The sequence below is a fragment of the Thunnus albacares genome, chromosome 11, assembly GCF_914725855.1.
Source record: "Thunnus albacares chromosome 11, fThuAlb1.1, whole genome shotgun sequence".
In the NCBI taxonomy this organism is placed as follows: Eukaryota; Metazoa; Chordata; class Actinopteri; order Scombriformes; family Scombridae; genus Thunnus; species Thunnus albacares.
Genome location: NC_058116.1, coordinates 4,312,052 through 4,332,872, shown reverse-complemented (window position 1 = coordinate 4,332,872; position 20,821 = coordinate 4,312,052). Strand labels below are relative to the sequence as shown.

At 39.3% G+C, this 20,821-nt stretch overlaps 1 protein-coding gene across 2 annotated transcripts in view; it reads right to left on the bottom strand.

Annotated features, from left to right (window-relative positions):
- Window positions 1-778: 778 nt before the first annotated feature.
- The window catches only part of LOC122992041 (interleukin-1 receptor type 1-like), a 35,592-nt gene continuing 15,549 nt past the window's right edge, over window positions 779-20,821 (bottom strand). The window contains exons 1-12 of one of the 2 annotated variants that reach the window (XM_044365586.1): window positions 15,104-15,165; window positions 14,906-14,983; window positions 12,215-12,467; window positions 11,370-11,562; window positions 9,630-9,801; window positions 9,213-9,275; window positions 8,377-8,509; window positions 7,667-7,821; window positions 5,308-5,451; window positions 4,365-4,532; window positions 3,521-3,801; window positions 779-2,775 (exon numbers count right to left, since the gene is read on the bottom strand). In XM_044365586.1, coding sequence (XP_044221521.1) covers window positions 2,482-2,775; window positions 3,521-3,801; window positions 4,365-4,532; window positions 5,308-5,451; window positions 7,667-7,821; window positions 8,377-8,509; window positions 9,213-9,275; window positions 9,630-9,801; window positions 11,370-11,562; window positions 12,215-12,467; window positions 14,906-14,981 — 1,932 coding nt within the window. In that variant the 5' untranslated portion in view covers window positions 14,982-14,983; window positions 15,104-15,165 and the 3' untranslated portion in view covers window positions 779-2,481. Of the gene's footprint in view, window positions 2,776-3,520; window positions 3,802-4,364; window positions 4,533-5,307; window positions 5,452-7,666; window positions 7,822-8,376; window positions 8,510-9,212; window positions 9,276-9,629; window positions 9,802-11,369; window positions 11,563-12,214; window positions 12,468-14,905; window positions 14,984-15,103; window positions 15,166-20,821 lie in introns of those variants that run through there. The other variant, XM_044365585.1, reaches the window with a different exon arrangement.

Sequence of the window (20,821 nt, the reverse complement as noted above, 5' to 3'; positions counted from 1 at the left end):
TGGGTTTTGGTTTTCTGTCACTCTGTTACTACACCTGCCCTGCATTCGTCCTCGTTAGCCCTGTCCTTGACTCAGTGTTCTTCCCCAGTCTGCTGTCACCTTCACACCTGCCCTATATCAGTCTCGTTAGCCCTGCCCTGCTCTCAGTGTCTTCCCAGCCTATCAGCTCCTAGTTAAGTTTGTATTTAAGGTCTGGTTTTCAGTTGAGTCTTAGTTGGATCATTGTTCTGTTCTGTTCCATCGAGTTTGCATCTCTATGCTCAGCCAGCTTCTGTTTTGCCTGCCCAGTCTGAAGAGTAAAGGTTTTCATCAGTCTTGCATTTCAGTCTCTGCATTTGGGTCCATTCCTGCTACTCCACATGACAATATTGTCTGAAAGCCAGAACTACTTCAAGAGTGTGTCAGTTATTCGTTCATACTTATTTAAGAAATTCCAAAAAGATTTTTTTTTCAACATTTTGTGTTCTTTTACTTTTATGATACTTCTTCTTTAATATGCGCTTCCTTTCCGCAAACAGAAAATCTTTACTGATGACCTCACATGTGAGAACTGGTACCAAGAAACCCTCCAACCTATAAGAGCATCATGGATTATTTAACAGTTACCTCATCTAATCAAACTGCCTCTCTCTCCATATCTGAAGTTACATTTAACTTGTGTCTTGGAAAGACCAGATAAAGAGTATTCAAAAGCTAAAACCATCATGAAAGTAAGTTGTGCTTTGTAAACTGAAGGTGCATTCAAAGACGCTCCAACAACCAAAATTTCAGAGACAAGTGCCAAACAGTAATTGTTTTAATGCAATAAACATTTACAGTATCCTCCTTTTCATTCTCAAGCCCTTGTTTGTTTTGTAACATACATGAAATAAGTCCCTGTTTGCAAATGTGTTCCTACATGACAATTATGTAACTTAAATAAGAATAATGTGAACTGTGATTAATTACCAGCTCAAGTAAATTACAAGTCTCTGAAAGCTCATTTACACAGTGTACAGAAGTAAACAATATACACAGTTTGTAGGTTATGGGCTAAAACATGCAAAATCACTGGTGCTTCACTGTATATGTAATGAAAAAGGAGCAGGTTAGGAAGGACAAACAACTTCAAAATGGAAGATCTGTTTCCTTTTGAAATGTTCCATTTATTGACAAAATTGTCAAGCTATTATACAAAGACCCTCATCCATAAAAGACATTCATCAATAAATCTTGTTTCAAAGCTTTAGTTACCCAGAGTTTCCTCACCATACATCCTCAACATCCAGTATGTGGTGGATAATTTGTGTCCCATGGCAGTAGAGAGTCAATCCTGATCCAGAGGCGTTTGCATATGAAACACTGGATAAAACCCTATAAGCATGTAGGTGTGGGGTTTGATAGCATTAAATCAAACTCAAATCTGGTATCAAATCCATTTATTGAATCGGAATCCTTCTGAATCCCTTATCAAATCTCATTAGGTTTACCTTTCAACATTGTAAGTAATGCTAAAGGCTGAAATTACTACAACTAAAAGATGTAGAATGACCTGTTGTTAAAAACATTTCCCTCCCTTGGCAGCTGCTCTTTACAGTTATTTACCTGTTGTTCATTAACAGTAAATGAACAATAGTACAAATGATATAAAGCTCACACTTTGCTGCTTGACTTTTACATATTTACACTTTTCACTGCACTATTGAAAATTTCTGAACTTGAAAGAGTTGTTTACACTGATGACTCTCTGGATAAGTATAACACTATGTGGTCACCCTTCTCAGCAACTCTTCTGAAGCCTGACAGACAGGAAAGACTGTCTTGTGTAAATAAGACTTCTGTGCATATTTCTACTTGTTAAAAGTTTGCTGACTTGGACTGTGCGGATTAACCTCCCCAGCCCTTTTTTCTTGTTGTTTACTGGATTTGATTGATTTGTTGTTTGCATTAGCTATGAGTCATTGTGCTAGATTTTTTTTTTTAAACTATATATTTACACTTTTCATTATACATAATTAATTTTACAGTCATACATGATCATTTGGTTTGATCAGTCCTTCGTCCATGACGTTCTGCAGCCTCCACCTTCCAGGGAATGTCGACAGTTCATACAGAGGCAGGCTACCAGCAGTATATCCCAGGCACTGTGATGATCTGTACATCAGGTGTGAGGTACTGCTGTGGCATATTTGAGCAAAACATCTTGCTCCTTATTGAGATCAGTTATTTTGTGCTTCAGTGAATGCTCTGCATGGTACAGTTATGAGCCACTTGCTGTCATAGATGTGCTACTTGAAACAGAAGAATTGATAGTCAAAGGACAAATGTGCAGAAATGCATCCATGCTGTAACCCTGACTCTGACAGCGTGACTCACAACTTATATTAACAAAACAGTGTGTGTGTATTTTCTGTGTGATAGGGAATTCACCTCTATACACATTTGCATCTGAAACCAGCTTCCCTCTGGTCCAGCAGTTCACAAACACATGTAATAACACCATCACAAGTTCAGCAGGGCAGTTTTCTCAGGGTACACCACCCTCTTGCCCCTCACAGGCATATGATACTTCATCTCCTTCCAAAACCTGGAGGAAGGGGAGAGGGATGGCGATAACTCTGCATCCTGTCCGCCTTTCTCCTCATCTTCTCTCCTCATACATGTCTTCCACCTTTGCCTCGTCCTCTGGTTCTTCCACCAGCACACAGCCCCCTGCTTCTTCCTCAGGTGACGCACTGACTCTGGGAAGAGAGCCAGCTGAGCAGGGGTGACCTTTTCCAACTCAACTAGAACCACCTGAAAAGCAAATGGGAGCAATTATAGTTGTATACAACAAGTTGTATGCTGTAAGTGTTCTGAGGAAACTCTGACGTCTGATGTTTCCTTGTGAATCATTAAACCTGCATTCATTTGCCACTCTGGGGCAGAAGAACTCCATCAAGCTGACAGACATACAGCCGTGACATATTATCTCCCTCTTAAGTTGTTGCTAACCTGTGAGTGAATTGTTGCCTATTTACATATCAGGAAGACACAGGGCAACATAAGCATTATTTTCTATTATTTTGGAGTTGTTTCTCTTCACCTCATGAATGCAAGTCCAGTACTCACTCTCCTTTTAGCTCTGGTTTGGTCTTTACCAACTCCTGAGAGAAATATCTCTTTAGCTGCTAGATAGTCCACTATTATCGCCAGCTAGTTGATAACTTTGCCTCTCTGGCATTTGGTGCCTTGTATGTTGTGTCCAGTGGTTTAGCAGAGCTCGTTTCTGAAAAAAAGTTGCCTTCTGTGGGAAATAGGGCTCATGAGAGCCCTGAGACTGAACCATACAGCAAATGCGCATAAAACCTAAGCAATGAGCTAAAAGGGCTAAAAGAGCTGATTGCAGAGCTGGTTGCAGTTATCTGTGGGTTGGTCATTAAGAGCAACCCTTCTCACATTATTCATTACTCTGAGAGAATCTTTGAGATTGTTTGTTCCTCCAAGACAGCTCTACCTCTAATCTGCTGTCAAGAATACACATGAAAGTGTTTTTTCTCACCTTGAGAGATGCATCCAGTAGCGCTCTGTGCATTGCTGCCACACACTCCAACTGCTGCCTCATATCTGAGTGGACTTCATCACTGCCATCAAAACTCATGCTACTGTTCTCACTGGTCCTGCTTTCGTTATGATTGATACCATCACTATTCTTGGAGATGTTGTTTTTATTATAGCTACTAACGCTGCTGGTGTGGCTTTTGCCGGTGAAAGTAGAGGCGTTGTAGAGCAGGAGGATGCGGCGGCTGGCTTGTATGTTGTTATCCACTGAGTCAACTATGGCTGCAGAGAGGAAACAGAGGATTAAGACACGTAGTGGAGTTTGATTAGATAAACATGAGCTTGATATGTGATGAGTACCAACATTGCTGTACGTAAAGGGTATATTAGTGAACTAACTCTAATACTATGATTTAGACCAGTGTTTTCAATGGTAGACACTGTATTGTTTTGAGGGGCCACAATCCAAAAAGGTTGAGAAGCACAGATTTAGACCAGTTTTCCAATGAAAATGAAAGCAATTGGCCAACCATTGTTTGATTGGTGGGTTACTAAACAAAGAAAACGTAGATAGCTGCCTACAAAGTATCTATAAGTCAAAATGTGGCTCCTTTTATCAGCACTGCCATGACAAATACTATACGGTGCATGATTGGGTGACTAAAGATATGATATTAGTAGTGACAACCTAAGAAACGGTGCTTCAACTTGGCATTATAACTTTAAAGCCAGGAAGGATTTTTCTGAGCAGAGTTGCATTGAAAACACATTTCTACAGTGGACATCTGTCATCCCCAAATCTGAGTCAATACTACAATGCTATCTCCGCCATGTAGGTGACTTACTCTGCCCAGGCAGACAGTCACGGCCTGCTATGAAGAGTTTGTAACCGCAGGCCTTTTCCAACACTTGAGGCAGTGTGTGAAGGGCAAATGTCTCCACTTGTTCGTTGAACCCATCCAGACAGTTCTGTGGGTATGCCACGTAGGCATCATACAGCTTTCCATCCAAATCTGACACAGAAAAAAGAAGCATATTTAGTGGTTAGTGTTTTTACTCAGGTGAGAAAAAATGGTTCTCAACCTCAGATACTGATATGTCTCGGTAAGCAGTGGTAAGAAGAACATAATCAGCATTTGTTGGTCTGTTACATGTCTTCATGATAAGGTGCTCATTCACATGTGAAATATGTTACTTGAGTGATCTTAAGCCATGCCCCCTCATTTCTTCTTTTTTGTATGATCCAAATAAGTCTGACAGCAGTCCTGTCAGCCTGTGTTTCTACAGTAAGCTAGTCACTGCGGTCAGTCACCTCCTCTCATACAGCACAGTAGTTGAGTGGTATAAAGCCACATTTATTTGTGAAACAGTCAGTAAGACTGTTCTGGTGAGTAAATGACCAGCAGCCCTAGCATTTTTAGTGCTGACAGCTGCTGGAAAACACATGCTGCAGTTTAACTGTTACTAAATGATTTCTGTAGTTAGCCACAAAGCTAGCTAATGTCATGGCTGTTAAAAGGTCCTTCTGTTGCATACTTAGAAGATGACATTTGATCAGAAGCAGTGGAGGTGGCCCTGTGGTTTCCTTTGTTCACTCTCACTGTTGACACATGCGCTCTGGTATGATAGTTGTGATGTATGTGTGTGTGATGAGAAGTCAAACCATCACTGTGGGTTTTTCCATCTCGGAGTGTTTGAGTATTTTTTGTGTGGGCTGGCATTATTACATTGCATACTTTATGTAAAAAAGAGCACATTACTAATAACAAAACTGCAGTGTAATGTTACCTGTATTTGTATAGAAGATGGAAAATGCTCGCCTGAACCACAGCACAATGTCAACCTTGAAAAGGTAGTAGACGATGACACTGATGATAAAGAGAACCGTCACACCGCCAAACACCAATCCCATGGGAAGTATGAGGTTGGGCTCTGTAGAGATGGACATCACAAATACAGGACATATGATTTCTCCACCATGAATGTGTGTTGAGAATAGAGACATTTACAAATGTCAATCCTTTCTTTACTGTTTCATTACTGTACTGTTCTGTAGATTAGGGGTGCAGTTAACAACCCTTTCTAAAACCGACAATTTGACATTCTCACCTACTTCACCACATTATTGGCCAGTTATGCGGAAGTGAGAAAAGAATAAGGGTTAGGGTTAGGAACTTCTCTCTCAAGCCCTCTTTTTAAAATTGTTTACACAATTATTTCTGGTACATTTCACGTGAACAATCCAGTGCAACACAATGAATTCCTGCCAGGAGAGAAAGTCTGAAAGTGTGCATAGTTATCCCAGTATTAAAAGAATAGCACATCTCCCCCACCTATATGATGGTCAGCTTTTCACTCCGTCTTTGTAGTGCAAACTAGTTCTGATCAAGCATTCTGTAGTTCCCACAACTCCAACAGAGTGATACGTCTTCTCTCTAGCGGATCACGTCACGCTAATTTCAGGAGTCCTATCCTACCAGTTAAACTTTCATTAATATCATGTAATAATTAAAGCTAATCAGCTCAAGTTGTGTAGCAGAACATCCAGTATTTGGATCAAGTAATTCAAGTAAAATTTAGTGGGCTCCACCTGTTATTTCACTGTGTCAGATACATATCTAATCAACATTTAGTTGAATATGGTTATCGAATTGGACTCAGTATCAGCTGTTTCTTTTGTAATGATTGCACACGATCCAGCAGGCATCAAAAGACCTGCAGCTTTGAATGTGGCCACCTAGTCTTTTGTGTCCTAAGTCTTTTCGACGGAAGAAATTTTGTCACAGTAAGAAAAGCACAGGTGTAAATAATAAAATAAATGATGGCTGAATTCAATTTAGTAGCCATTCAGGTGCATTGTTAATGTTTCTCATAACCCCTTTGCTTTTCCTACTATTACAATTACAAGTCAGCTGTGAAAAAGGCCTTTTAAGTGGGGATGAAAAGTGTTGACCTGCACCCTCTACTGGTTGTCTTTCAGAAATGAAGGTCCATCTTAGGCCTAGTCCACACATACATGGATATTTTTGAAAACGTAGCTTTTTCTATGTGTTTTGGCCTGTCGTCCGCATGCAAACTGCATTTTAGGTCACTGAAAACAGACCTGTTCTCCTTCCAGAGTGAGGACATTCAGGAACTCTGTTTCAGTGTTGACATTTAGACAGGGAAAACAGAAATTTTGACTTTGAATGTCGTTATCGTTATCTCCTCTATTTATATGAGGCGACATTTCGTGCAATGGTGGACGTGGCCAAAACAGTGCTGGCTCTAACCTTGTTAACAGGACTTTTTATATGTTTACACATAAACGTTCAGCTACTCTATTGAGGAACAGAGGCATCAGAAAGCACCATTGCAGGTTAGAGTTATATCACCACCTGTTGGTTTGGCATGCTCTTGACAGAGTTTCTGCATTTTAATTTGGACAGAGATTTTTTTTTAAAAAAAACAAAACAAGTGCCTGTGTGGACCAGAGTATGAAGGAGGGAAAAACCCTGTTTTCAAAAATATCCATGTGGACTAGGCCTTACATTAATTGACCAGTATTCAAAAATTATTGCAAAAAAAGAAATCTAATTTTTTGGTGGGGGGATATATGCATACAAACACGATGTGAAGTATGATTGCCAGAAAATGTATTGGTAACAATTTCGATAATTGTTTAATTATTTATGTATTTTATTAAGCAAAAATGCAAAAAATCACTGGTTCCAGCTTCACCGGACAAAACAAACTGACATTGAATAAACCAAATGGTTAATCAATTGATCAAGAAAATAACTGACATATAGTAAAAATAATCAATTATTGGACGCAGCCCTAATCATTATTAAAAGTCGTCTTAAATCAAGTAACATCTCAGCCATGTCTAAATTTCCCAGTGGAACACCAATATCTTTATTTCTCAGGTGGCTGCTACAGTATGTGTCTGTAAGGAGATTTTCCCATAGAGAACCATTGTGAAATCCACAGCTGAGACACAATTCAAAATGTCAAAACCAAACAGGGCTGTGCAGAAAGCTAGAGCCCTAGAACAGAGGACCTTTACGGTAAACTGGCTACTAGAAATATCTGACAGCCTTCAGGAAATAACAAGAACAAATTAATAAGAGGAATCAGGAGTTTGAGAGGTTTACTCTGTTTTTACCTGCTGGTAACAGAGTAAAATATCCCACAGGATTTCCCCGGTCACTGTATGCTTGACAGGTATAGTTGATGTTGAAATCCTTCTCCGTCAGCTTAGAAAACATCAGCATCCGCTCCAAACACACACCTTTTCTGGGACTGTCCTGACTGCAATTACTGTTTAGGACAGAGAGATGAGAAAAAAGAAAGTTAATACAACAAAATGTAGGGTTTCACTGTCTGTGCCTGGATAGAGCAGCTGTCTCTATTCTTTATACTGAATATTCTATTTCTGTCTACTCTTTCGTGTTGGTTTAGTTGTACATGCTTACTTGACCCAGTTCTGATTGATTCCAGTCCGCAATATATTTTGAATGGGATTAAAGCTGCATTAATCAATAATTATATATTAATTTTGACATGAAATGTAGTTCAGTTGATTATGAAAAACTTCACAAGATCTACAGATCTTTTTACTTCGTTAATTTTAAACTCCAATGGAATGATAATGTTGTGCTCTGTCTGCTGGATGTGCAAGCAATAATTTTAGATCTTTTGCTAGTATAATCTGAATATAATTTTGCTAATAACAACTTTGTGACAATATGTTTGGGCCATATGTCAGCTGAGTTTTCCTGCCCCCTCACGCAAACACCATATATCTCTCACTTATTGTACCTAAAAAGCAGTAGATAAAACAAAACAAATGAAAGGAAAAGTAAGTGTGCTGACCGTATATCTGATGTGTAGAAATGGTCAGAGGAGTTAGTGCTTAAAACTAATTCGTCTCTGACGAACCAAAAGAAAATCGTGGGACACTTGTCACCCGGCACAAACACCAAGCACCTCCGCTCGAAACTTGACCCTAAACACATGCACAAAAAAACATAATAAATAAATAAATAAAACAATTTCTCTTAATCTATCAAATATATAGATATTTAAAAACATAAATATGTAACATTTCCAAATATTTTCCAGACGTATATCTTAAACAGACTATGATGTATGTCAGCTAAGGGCCTCGGACCAGTTCAGACCAAAAATGGCACTGTGTGTGTGTGTGAAAGTATCTTACAGGTACAAGTCTGGTTGGAATAATACATCAATAATTGTAAAAGCTTATCATGAGTCAAAAGACTTCACAGTGGTTTATAATACAAGACAGGATTTCCCAACTCTGATGTAAAACTTTACAACTATAATCATTTTATCCTCTGATTTGATGATAGCGAGGTTAAGAGTAGAATACCACAGATCACATTGCAAAGTATTGTACCACCTTGAATTTGCCACTTGTACTTAATTGGTACAGTGCATAGTGCATTGTTAGATGACATTGCATTGTGTTGCAGCAAACACTGAGCCAGGTTAAACTTTTTTTTGCAGATGATTTTTTTGCTGAAATCCTTTTCATTGGGACCCCTGTTGTGCCATCAAAGTGGTCCCAAAAGAACTGAAATGAATGAGGGGGCTGCATTTTTGACACAGTGCTGATGTCAATCTCCTCAATACACATGTTAAATTGCAAAACATTTCTCAAAAATATGTTACAGGTAGAGGCTCACCCATCTCTGCCTTGATGATTTCATTGGCTGGTTCCCGCACTTCTGGAACCAAACAATACTCCTCTGAAAAGAAAGACAACATGAAATACATGCGTGGCTCATACATATGGTAACAGAGGTTGAGGTTGTCTAATCATTCAAATGTGCTGTACATGGAACCATATCAAGGAGTTGCTAGGTTGGTGAAAACTCAGTAAGCCCCACTGCCATTTGGTGGTGCTACATTCTAAAGTATTCTCTTGTCAGGCTGCTGTGACCTTTGCACTACTCACTAGTGGTTGCTTGTGAATTTGGTGATTTTAAAAATTAAAACATATTAAATATAGTACATGCTGTTGTAATCATTTTATCATGTTCCGGACAAATAGCATGAAGTCCCTCTCTCTCAATCAGTCAATTACTCATCTCAGTACTAACCGTTGACCTTTGCGTCAATGGTCTCTGACACAGATCCTGTGACGCCCCCAAGCGTGAAGGTAAGAATGCAGGTGTAGGAGCCGTTGTGGTGGGGCATCACCCCTTCAATCATCAGTGTGGTCTTGTCCAAGTAGATAATATTGTCCTCCCCATCTACTATGAGGTTACAATCCTGGAAGAGAAAGGGAAATATAAAAGTAAATCATGTTTTATATTATGACGATTTGTAAAAAACAATAACTAACAAAGTCTTTCTATGAGAGACAGTCTTGTTAGTAACCTGGTGAGCAGATTAAAACCTGCCAGATCCCTTTATGCAACAGAGTTTTTCTGTCTGAAAAGGAGCCAAATCCAACCGTAGACTGACTGTTTGATAAATTCAGGATGAGACTTGAGATGTTCCCTCCCATTGACAACTGTCAAGATTTGTTATTTTAATAATCCCCAAATTAATTTGGCTGAAAGAAGAACTAGGTTTTCATCATGAGTAGTGACGACCACCAAGCTGAACAGACAAAGAAAAGACCGTCATCTCTGTAAGGCAAGCCTAAAGGAAGTCATGCAACATAAAAGAAGAGATTACAGTACTTACTACAGTACTACAGTACACCTCCAATGAGTGCTTCAATCTTTTACTGGTAGAGTTGCTCCACAGACAAAACATCACTCCCTTGTTCACTTATTCACATCTCCCTATACTATTGACAATCAATAGTTTACTCAAAAGTGAGCAGCAAATCAAGATTTTGGACTTACTAACCATCATTTTCCATCATCAGATTCACTGACAACTGTAGAGTAGCATAACGTCAATATTCGCCTCTATAAAATGTGGCGTATTACATTGTGGAATTGTTAGCAGAAAGTAGTCCATGTCATGGATGCTGCTTTTTTCTTTGCTTTGTGGTATTTTTGAGGGCAAAATATGGTGGATACATTTACACTCTTACACACTCAAATAAAATGTCAGGTGATTATAGTGCACTATATAGTAAATAAGGAGTGATTTCAGAAACAGCTTATATCTGACACTAGACGACACTTTCACCAGAATTTTTAGCATGTTCACATACATGTACCACATCTCAGTTTATATACAGCTGGTCTCAGGGCCAGATTTGACTACTGAACATCATGTTATGAAAATAATACACATCTGAACAGATGACATAGAAATAATGGCAGTAGATGCAAGTAAAATTCATAACAATGCCATGGCCACAGCAGGATTTCCTTGCAGAGAGCAAGTTCATTGTATTTACATAGCCCATAATGGCTTTACAATCTGTATAATGTACAACACCATCTACCCTTAACCCTTGATTCAGATCATGTTCAACTCTACAAACAAACAAAGAACAGGAAAAACAGGACCCTGCTTAAACTTCCTTCAGTCTTCTGGAGGATGCACAATTGAAAGTTATAATAATTAAGGTAACTTGAAGCTGTAATTTAATTTAATGACTTTTTCCCACTATATGTGATAAGTTTTAATTTGCACCAGTACTGTATCTGACACTTACTGCACATAGTTAAGCATTTAGCTTAAGTGAAGACCCTTCATGATTGGATCTGCTGCGTGGTGTACAGGACAATTACAATTTTGTGTCAATTCCAACCATATTTAAGCCAAACTGACAGCTGTTCCCAGATTGTGTCTGTAAAGACATGACACTAATACTCAATATCTGGTTTAAATTATGTCACTAGCCAATGAGACTTTCTCATACAGTAACTCACTTTGTACCACTTGATAGAGGAAGTGATGTTGTAGCTGTCCAGTTTCTTGATTTCGTCTTTCAGAGGGCAGAACAGATTGCTATTCACTCCATTCGTAAGCGTTTGATCAGCTTTGTGCGGCCTCACACACTCTCCAGCATCTGGCTGATTCACCTCCAGCCTGATGGTCTGCTTGTAGCACCGAGTAGGAGTCCTATCAAACATAGAGGAGAAAAATTGCTTTCTTTTCTTGCTTTTTTTTTTTTGTACAGTGAAGAGAATCTGTTCATATTCAAGCAATGGGCAGCTGAATCAGGAGCTTTTCAGGGTTTTCAGGGTTTCAACAAACCCTTGTCAAACCTTTCACTCAATAATGGTATTTAGAACAGCAGATAAATTTAAGGACTTCAGGAAAACTGCACATGGCACAAGCTCTAAAGATCTAATATCTGTGAGTCCATCACTCTGTGGCTCACTACTATTTAGAAAGTTGTTTGTATTTTACCATCAGTGTCCTTTTATCACACCTGAATCTTTTTTTTTTTATATTACAAACAGAGAAACTTTAATCTGTCTTCAGGATATAGCGTGATCACTCCTTCACATCTTTTTTAATCTTATGATTTTTTTTTTCCACACCTGAATCTTGAATTAATTATAGCAGTGACAACATGCTCTGCTGCCTGCCACAGTGCCTTTTGTGATACTACCACTATGAGTCACCAAACTAAGACATTTTCAGATCCTAAAACGGCTACAATGTCCAGCTCCAGATGTTATTTAGAATAGGTGACACATAAGGGCACAATTTATATTTAACGTTCCAACTTATAACGCTATTTCTATTTGATCTGATGCTACCGTACCTCACTATGGTGATGTATTCCCCGTCGTCATCCTGTGTCACATTAAACAACCACAGAGTCTCCCCTCGCACCAGGATTTGACCAGGCTGGTTGCTCAGCTCTCTGCCAGTCTTTGACTCATACCAGGTGATGTTATAAGGCACTGAGGTGAAGTTGAAGACATCTGGAGACACCAAGGTGCTACTCAGCATAGCTACGTCCCCGGGAACAGAGAAAACCCTCTCAAACTGGAGCTTGTAGTTGGTACAGTTCTCTGCAACAAAAACACACGAGTGGAGAATGGATTTGTCATTTATTCATCCATTCAGTGTTAATAGAACTCTGAGCAAACTTTTAAATGTCAAATTTGGGGATTTACCAGGAATAAATAATTGTTTGAAAAGCAAGGCAAGACAATTTAATTTATATTGCACTTTTCAACTCAAAAGAGTGGGATTAAAGAGGCTATGTTTAGGGTCTTTACTTAAGTTTACTATTTATAGTATACTTGCTCTTATGTTTATTTTTACTGTGATAAATAGAGAAATCGGAAAAAACAGATCAGTAATCTAATCTTATACATCTGACTTTGCAGCAAACCTTTCCTCCTAGTTGGATGTTGTTTTCCTGCATTCAACCAGCAGAATTACTGGCCAGAGGACAAGATGCCTGACCTCCAGTATTTTTCCATGCTGCTCTATGTCACTGAGAAGGATTTTTCCAATTCTCTGCCAGCTGAAGCCAATATTACCAGCCAGTTTTGCTTTTTTCCTATCATACACCTATGAGAAAACATAAGCTGCAATGAGGATTCATACTGTATACAATACACACACATATATATATATATATATATATATATATGGTACTTTGTTCAGTCTGCTAATGTCTGAACAGATTCCGGTTTCCCTAAATGTGTCTCACAGAAACAGGAAACTGTATTTTCTGCCTTTGTTTACCTTGTTGCTGAGCATTTATGCTGTCATATCTGCATCTAATGGTCAACGAGCTACTGAGAAGTTAAATGTCTTGCTCAGTGACACTTCATTGTTAAAGTAGAATTACTCCGGTTCACTTCACTCACTCTTTGTCCAGCTAGAACAAGTCTGTCCTCCCAAAATACATAAACAAAGAAAACTTAACTGTTAATGTACCATTTTAGCTACAAAATCGTTCTGACCCATTTCGCTGCATCATACATAATTATACTTTGTTGGTTGGTCAGGTTCTAATCCCAATTAAACCACTTTAGCACCAAACACATCTTATCAGGAATGATGTATCTGTTCTCTCAGGATTAGAGCCAGCAACCTCCCTTTTGCTTCTTTGGCTGCTGGATTTCTACTTTGTTGAACTCAACCAAACAAACTCAACCACAGCACAATCAAAATAACATCGGTGTTTGAGTAAACTAACTGGCAGCCTCACAGGTTTGTCTGAAATCAGTGACAATCAGAGACATCTGAAGAGCTCACAGCAACCAGACACACTGAAATTACTCACTAAAAACATATGAAATGTAAAAAAAAAAAAAATCCCCCTCTCACCACCCCCCTGTGGGGGATGGTGGTGGTGGTGTATCTTCCTCAAGCTTGGGTCTTCTACCAGAGGCCTGGGAGTTTAAGGGTCCTGCGCAGCATTTTAGGTGTTCCTAGGACTGCGCTCTTCTGGACAGAGACCTCAGATGTTGTACCTGGAATCTGCTGGAGCTACTCTCCCAGTTTGTGTGTCACAGCCCTCAGTGCTCCGATTACCACTGGCACCACTGTTGCCTTTACTCTCCACATCTTTTCTAGCTCCTCTTTCAGCCCTTGGTATTTTTCAAGCTTCTCGTGTTCCTTCTTCCTGATGTTGCTGTCGCTTGGGATTGCTACGTCTATCGCCACTGCCTTCTGTTATTTGTCAATCAACACGATGTCCGGTTGGTTAGCCATCACCAGCTTGTCAGTCTGGATCTGGAAGTCCCACAGGATCTTGGCTTGTTCATTCTCAACTACCTTAGGAGGTGTCTTCCATTCTGACCTTGGGACTTCCAGCCCATACTCAGTGCAGATGTTCCTGTACACTATGCCAGCCACTTGGTTATGGCGTTCCATGTACGCTGTTCCTGCCAGCAACTTACTCCCTGCTATTATGTGCTGAACTGTCTCAGGAGCATCTTTGCACAGCCTGCACCTGGGGTCCTGTCTGGTGTGGTAGATCCCTGCCTCTATTGATCTTGTACCAAGGGCCTGTTCTTGTGCTGCCATGATTAGTGCTTCTGTGCTGTCTTTTAGTCCAGCCTTTTCCAGCCACTGGTATTTCTTGATATCGGCCACTTCTTCTCTCGGTGGTACATGCCGTGTAGAGGCTTGTCCCTCCATGATGGTTCCTCCTCCTCCTCCTCTGCTGAAGAGGTATTCACTTAGCAGCTCATCTTTGGAGGCCATCTTCAGTGGCTCTGACGCTCACCAGTCCTCAGCCTCCCTCATTCCACTCTTATCTTATATATATATATATATATATATATATATATGTGTGTGTGTGTGTGTGTGTGTGTGTGTGTGTGTGTGTGTGTGTGTATACACAAATGATAAAATGTAAAAATTATATTGCAACACTGCAACACTATCTCATTTCCCTGTACATTGTGGCACAGATCTGTTTTAAACAGTCTCAGAGCTCTTATAGTATTCATGTAGCTCTTTGAGAAAACAGTGTGACTAAGCTCACCTTGTTGAAATCCTGAACAGATCCCATAAAGCCCAAGGAAAAACAGGAGGCTTTCCAGTTTAGAACTTAGGCCCATGGCTGAAAAACAGAGATATAAACAAAAGTTAGCAATGAATGTATACAAGAAGCCATAGTGAAAATGCTACAGGAGAAAAAGATACAAGAGCCTGAAGTCCTGACAAACAGCTGACAACTTACTGGAAGTTCTGTCAGTGACACTGACAGATCACAAGAGGCTTTAAAACACAATAATCACCAAATCTTTATATTTTAAGCCAAACTTTATCTGTCTTAATGTTTCTTAAGTTAAGTATGTCTGATTTTACCTCATTGTCTCCAACTTATACAACTACTATAGATGCTGCAGTACTCCAGACCACAGTCTGTGTCACCCAAGCAGTTTGCAAAATTCCAGTTTTTAAAAACCACAATCTGTACTTACAATAGATTACATATTTGATAGATTTTTGTGATTATATGAACTATAGTGAACAAATACTATCAATATATATTTTTGAAGTAAAGTTACTGTTGGGCTTCAGTTCAGTCACACTTTTTTTTTAATTGGATGTGGCTCCAGTATGACGGGAAACACCAATCACATTAACACTGTGGTTTTACCAAACATTTAACCTTTTCTATTGTAGACATTGTGTCAGTTTTTCCTAAATCCCTTTTTATTCAACAAAAGAAGAAAAACATCTTAAATGTTAAATGATGTCTAAACACAAGCAGCCATACAAGAACATTTCTTTAATTAAAGATTTAAATTGGAAACTGTCTGTTAAAGATCGGACCAGTTGCTTGGGTGAACTCCATACAAACTGATTGGCTGTTAAGGGAAAAACAAGGAAATTAAATAGCTTTACCACATTAAGAAAAAAAGAGGGTACCACATAAAAAAAGGGAGAGGCCTCTACATTGGGTAGATGAGGTAGATGAGGTAGAGGTAGATGAAATCCTATCGTTACAAACAGCTGAAATTTTACTATCACAGGAAGGGACTAAACCATGGATAGTATTAAAGGTACAGGGGAAATCAATAACTTTCTTATGTGATTCTGGAGCTTGCTGAACAGAATCAGTGCGATACAACAGTGCGATGTAACAAAACAGGGACAGATTTTCCCCTAAAACCAAACAGCAGTTTAAGGGTTAGATCAGGATATGTGACTGTTGAACCATTAACTGAACCTCTAAAAATAAAAGATCCCAAAACAAACAAAAACATATATGCCTCAGTGGTAATATCACAAATGTGTCCCGTTAACCTCTTAGGAAGAGATTTGATGACGAAATTATGGATAGCTGTCGTACCAGATCAAAATGGCTCTGGTACGAAAGCCTGCCAAGTTAACCTAAAAACAACCGACAGTGATGAAGAGGACGACACAGAAACATTTGTGTGCAAAAGACTGACGTTAAATTACTGGTACAGTTTAGATTTAGTTCAAACCAGGCCAGGAAGTATAACTCAGGTGCTAATGAAATTGGTAAAAGACCGCATTCCTGAAATAAAAAATATTGAAGTGCACACTCCCAAAGAGTTACATTGCACAATGTACTCTCAACATCAAAATGGACGAGACAGAGAATACCATGAAAAGTTATTTAAAGAATTCAGCTGAAAAATGACTATCACTAAACTGTATTGGGACCAAAAAGGAAACTGTGCTTGCGCGATGAGCCTCCGAGAAGCAGAAGCAAAACTATTTCGAATGAAGCCTAACACCGCACATTTCCTGTTTACAAACCCTAGAGATGTAGTGGAGAGTAAATAAAGCAGTAATACCACGTGCTCCCCTTGTTCCAGACCCACACACGCTGTTAAACGAACTTAATCCAAAAGCTAAATACTTCACAGTGATAGATTTAGCTAATGCATTTTTCTCTGTTCTGCTCCATAAGGAAGATCAATTTTGGTTTGCATTTCAATACAGAGGTAAAAAGAATACATTCACAAGACTCCCACAAGGATATTGTGAAAGCCCGACGATCTTTTCAATGGCAATGTCATCCAACTTAGCACAATTCACTTCCCTAAGGGGGAGCCAGCTGTTATACGTTGATGATATTTTACTCGCGTCAGAAAATGAACAGGATTGTAAAATTGATACTATTGCGCTATTTGGCAGAACAGGGCCACAAAGTAAGCAAGAACAAATTACAATTATGGAAAAAGCCTGTGAAATATTTAGGTTTTAATATCTCTTTTGAAGGCAAACACCTAGACGAAAATAGGAAAAAAGCAATATTACAAGCATCCAAACCGCAGACAAAAAAACAAATGTACTTCTGTAGAGCGTGGATTGCAAACTATGCTTAAGTAACACACCCACTTCAAATACTTATCTATGACCAACCCATGGCAGCCAATGATATTATCACATGGATGGAAAGAACATTCTTCCAAAGAATTTATTTTGATTTGCAGCGGTATTGACGCGCGGATTAATCCATATGTCAACAGGAGGGATGTATGAACTAATAAACAAAATATATACAACCTATGGATTCCAAAATTATGCAAAAAAAATTTGTGCATCATGTCTAGTGTGTGGAAAACAGAATGTTCAAGGTAGATTGAGGCCAATATATATATATATATAGATAGATAGATAGATAGATATAAACATATAGATAGATAGATAGATATAGATAGATATTAAATATACATCATAAGTGTTTTGATTAAAGGGTTTTATTGAATATGGTTATTAACAGTTTCTCTGTGAAATGAAAACCAGACAAGGGTAACCTCATGGTGTCAACAAATTGTCTGGGGATTGGAAACCTAACAGTGTCAACAAAGGTCTATATATTTCACTGATCGGACCAGTTGCTTGGGTGAACTCCATACAAACTGATTGGCTGTTAAGGGAAAAACAAGGAAATTAAATAGCTTTACCACATTAAGAAAAAAAGAGGGTACCACATAAAAAAGGGAGAGGCCTCTACATTGGGTAACTGTTGTAGCTGTAAAAAAAAACACAAGCAGAGAAATATGGTAGAGACGCCAAACGCATGAAACTACTGCATCCTGATAATATTAAATATCTCAAGATATGGCAAGGAAAGTATGATTTTGTAGGAAAACTAGATGTAGAAGCATGCGAAAAATTAGTGAAAGCAATCTCAGAAAGAACAAAAGGGAATAAGGGGCAGTCACAGAAAGAAGGCCTGTTAAAGGCCAAGTCATGGCTGGCAGAAGCAAAAGCCAGACAAGCTGGCTTTCAGAAAAGAAAGAGAGAAGAGGAAGAAAGGGTCGCTAGACAACAAGAGGGCATCGATAAGTGACAGCAAGCTCAACAGAATAGAGATACAAATAATAACATATATCCTGTCCTATATTCTGCATGAGACCGACAGGATGATGACAGCTATGTGCCATGTGAGTTCCGTTCGGATCCTCCGCCTTACCCTGAACCTCAACCACCTCCTCCTCCTCCACCGCCGACTGCTCCACTTCCACCTCCCGCCTTCTCACCCCACAACCCCTTAACGAAGGTTAACATCACCCCTGGAAAGGAGAGACGCTTCCACAAGATCCTCAGTTTCTTCGAAGGACATGAAGTGGTACAGTATACGGTTACTTACATACTGTACACATGAATGAGAAACTGAGATAGTCCATACAGCATGTAATTAAAAAATGCACTCATGATTGGACTTAGACCAGAAATCAGCCAATTTGTGATCAAACATCTGATTGGCTGGAAAAACGTAGGGTTGCAGAGAACCATTGATTATGCTATTCATGCAGAAGAACTGATTGAAGCAAAGAAAAAGAAAAAGAAAAAGAAGGTTGTAGATACATTCTTGCATGATAATGATGACTGATAAAATTTTCTTCCGAGGAAACAACGGGCCAAAATACTACAGAAGGGGAAGAGGAGGAGGTGGGAGCAGAGAAGCGGATGTGTGCTACAATTGTGGCAAACCTGGACATCATGCAAGAGCCTGCAGAGCTCCAAAGAAGTTGTGGAGAGAGAAAGGAGGGGGATGGGGGGGAGGAAGGAGTGGAGGAGCGGAACCCAGGCAAGGAGGACAGGAAAGAAATCACTATGTGAATACCGACACACACACACACATTAGTAGATGGGGAGACAGAGGTAGATGAAATCCTATCATTACAAACAGCTGAAATTTTACTATCACAGGAAGGGACTAAACCATGGATAGTATTAAAGGTACAGGGGAAATCAATAACATTCTTATGTGATTCTGGAGCTTGCTGAACAGTTGTGCGACGTAACAAAACAGGGACAGATTTTCCCCTAAAACCAAACGGCAGTTTAAGGGTTAGATCAGGACATGTGACTGTTGAACCATTAACTGAACCTCTAAAAATAAATGATCCCAAAACAAACAAAAACATATATGCCTCAGTGGTAATATCACAAATGTGTCCCGTTAACCTCTTAGGAAGAGATTTGATGACGAAATTAGGGATAGCTGTCGTACCAGATCAAAATGGCTCTGGTACGAAAGCCTGCCGAGTTAACCTAAAAACAACCGACAGTGATGAAGAGGACGACACAGAAACATTTGTGTGCAAAAGACTGACGTTAAATTACTGGTACAGTTTAGATTTAGTTCAAACCAGGCCAGGAAGTATAACTCAGGTGCTAATGAAATTGGTAAAAGACCGCATTCCTTAAATAAAAAATATTGAAGCGCACAAACCCAAAGAGTTACATTGCACAATGTACTCTCGACATCAAAATGGACGAGACAGAGAATACCATGAAAAGTTATTTAAAGAATTCAGCTGAAAAATGACTATCACTGAACTGTTTTGGGACCAAAAAGGAAACTGTGCTTGCGCGATGAGCCTCCGAGAAGCAGAAGCAAAACTATTTCGAATGAAGCCTCACACCGCACATTTCCTGTTTACAAACCCTAGAGATGTAATGGAGAGATTTAGGTGAGTTTGTTTCTAAAATAGAGAGATCAAACTGTGAGTGGCAGGAGGTGAGAGAGAGAGTGTTATTTGCACCCAAATTAAATGTGTACTGTACCAACCTGAACTGGGTAACACAAGCAGTAAAAGCAGTTCATCTCAGTGGAGAAACCAGCCTAGACTTTACCATTGCCTGATTCAATCTAACTGACGAAGAAGAGTTAGACCTAAACAGTGTACCTCAAAAGTTGTGGTCCAAAGGATCAGCTGATGTAGGACTTATTAAAGGAATACAGCCAGTTAAAATAACGGGGATTGCACTGATAATACAAGATCTACAAAGTGCAGGAGTTATCAGGGAGTGCCCGGATGCAGCATGCAATAGCCCCCTGTTCCCCGGGAAAAAGGCAGCCCCATCAACAGGATGGTACAGGATTTACAGGCAGTAAATAAAGCAGTAATACCACGTGCTCCCCTTGTTCCAGACCCACACACGCTGTTAAACGAACTTAATCCAAAAGCTAAATACTTCACAGTGATAGATTTAACTAATGCATTTTTCTCTGTTCTGCTCCATAAGGAAGATCAATTTTGGTTTGCATTTCAATACAGAGGTAAGAAGAATACATTCACAAGGCTCCCACAAGGATATTGTGAAACCCCGACGATCTTTTCAATGGCAATGTCATCCAACTTAGCACAATTCACTCCCACAAGGGGGAGCCAGCTGTTATACGTTGATGATATTTTACTCGCGTCAGAAAATGAACAGGATTGTAAAATTGATACTATTGCGCTATTTGGCAGAACAGGGCCACAAAGTAAGCAAGAACAAATTACAATTATGGAAAAAGCCTGTGAAATATTTAGGTTTTAATATCTCTTTTGAAGGCAAACACCTAGACGAAAATAGGAAAAAAGCAATATTACAAGCATCCAAACCGCAGACAAAAAACAAATGTACTTCTGTAGAGCGTGGATTGCAAACTATGCTTAAGTAACACACCCACTTC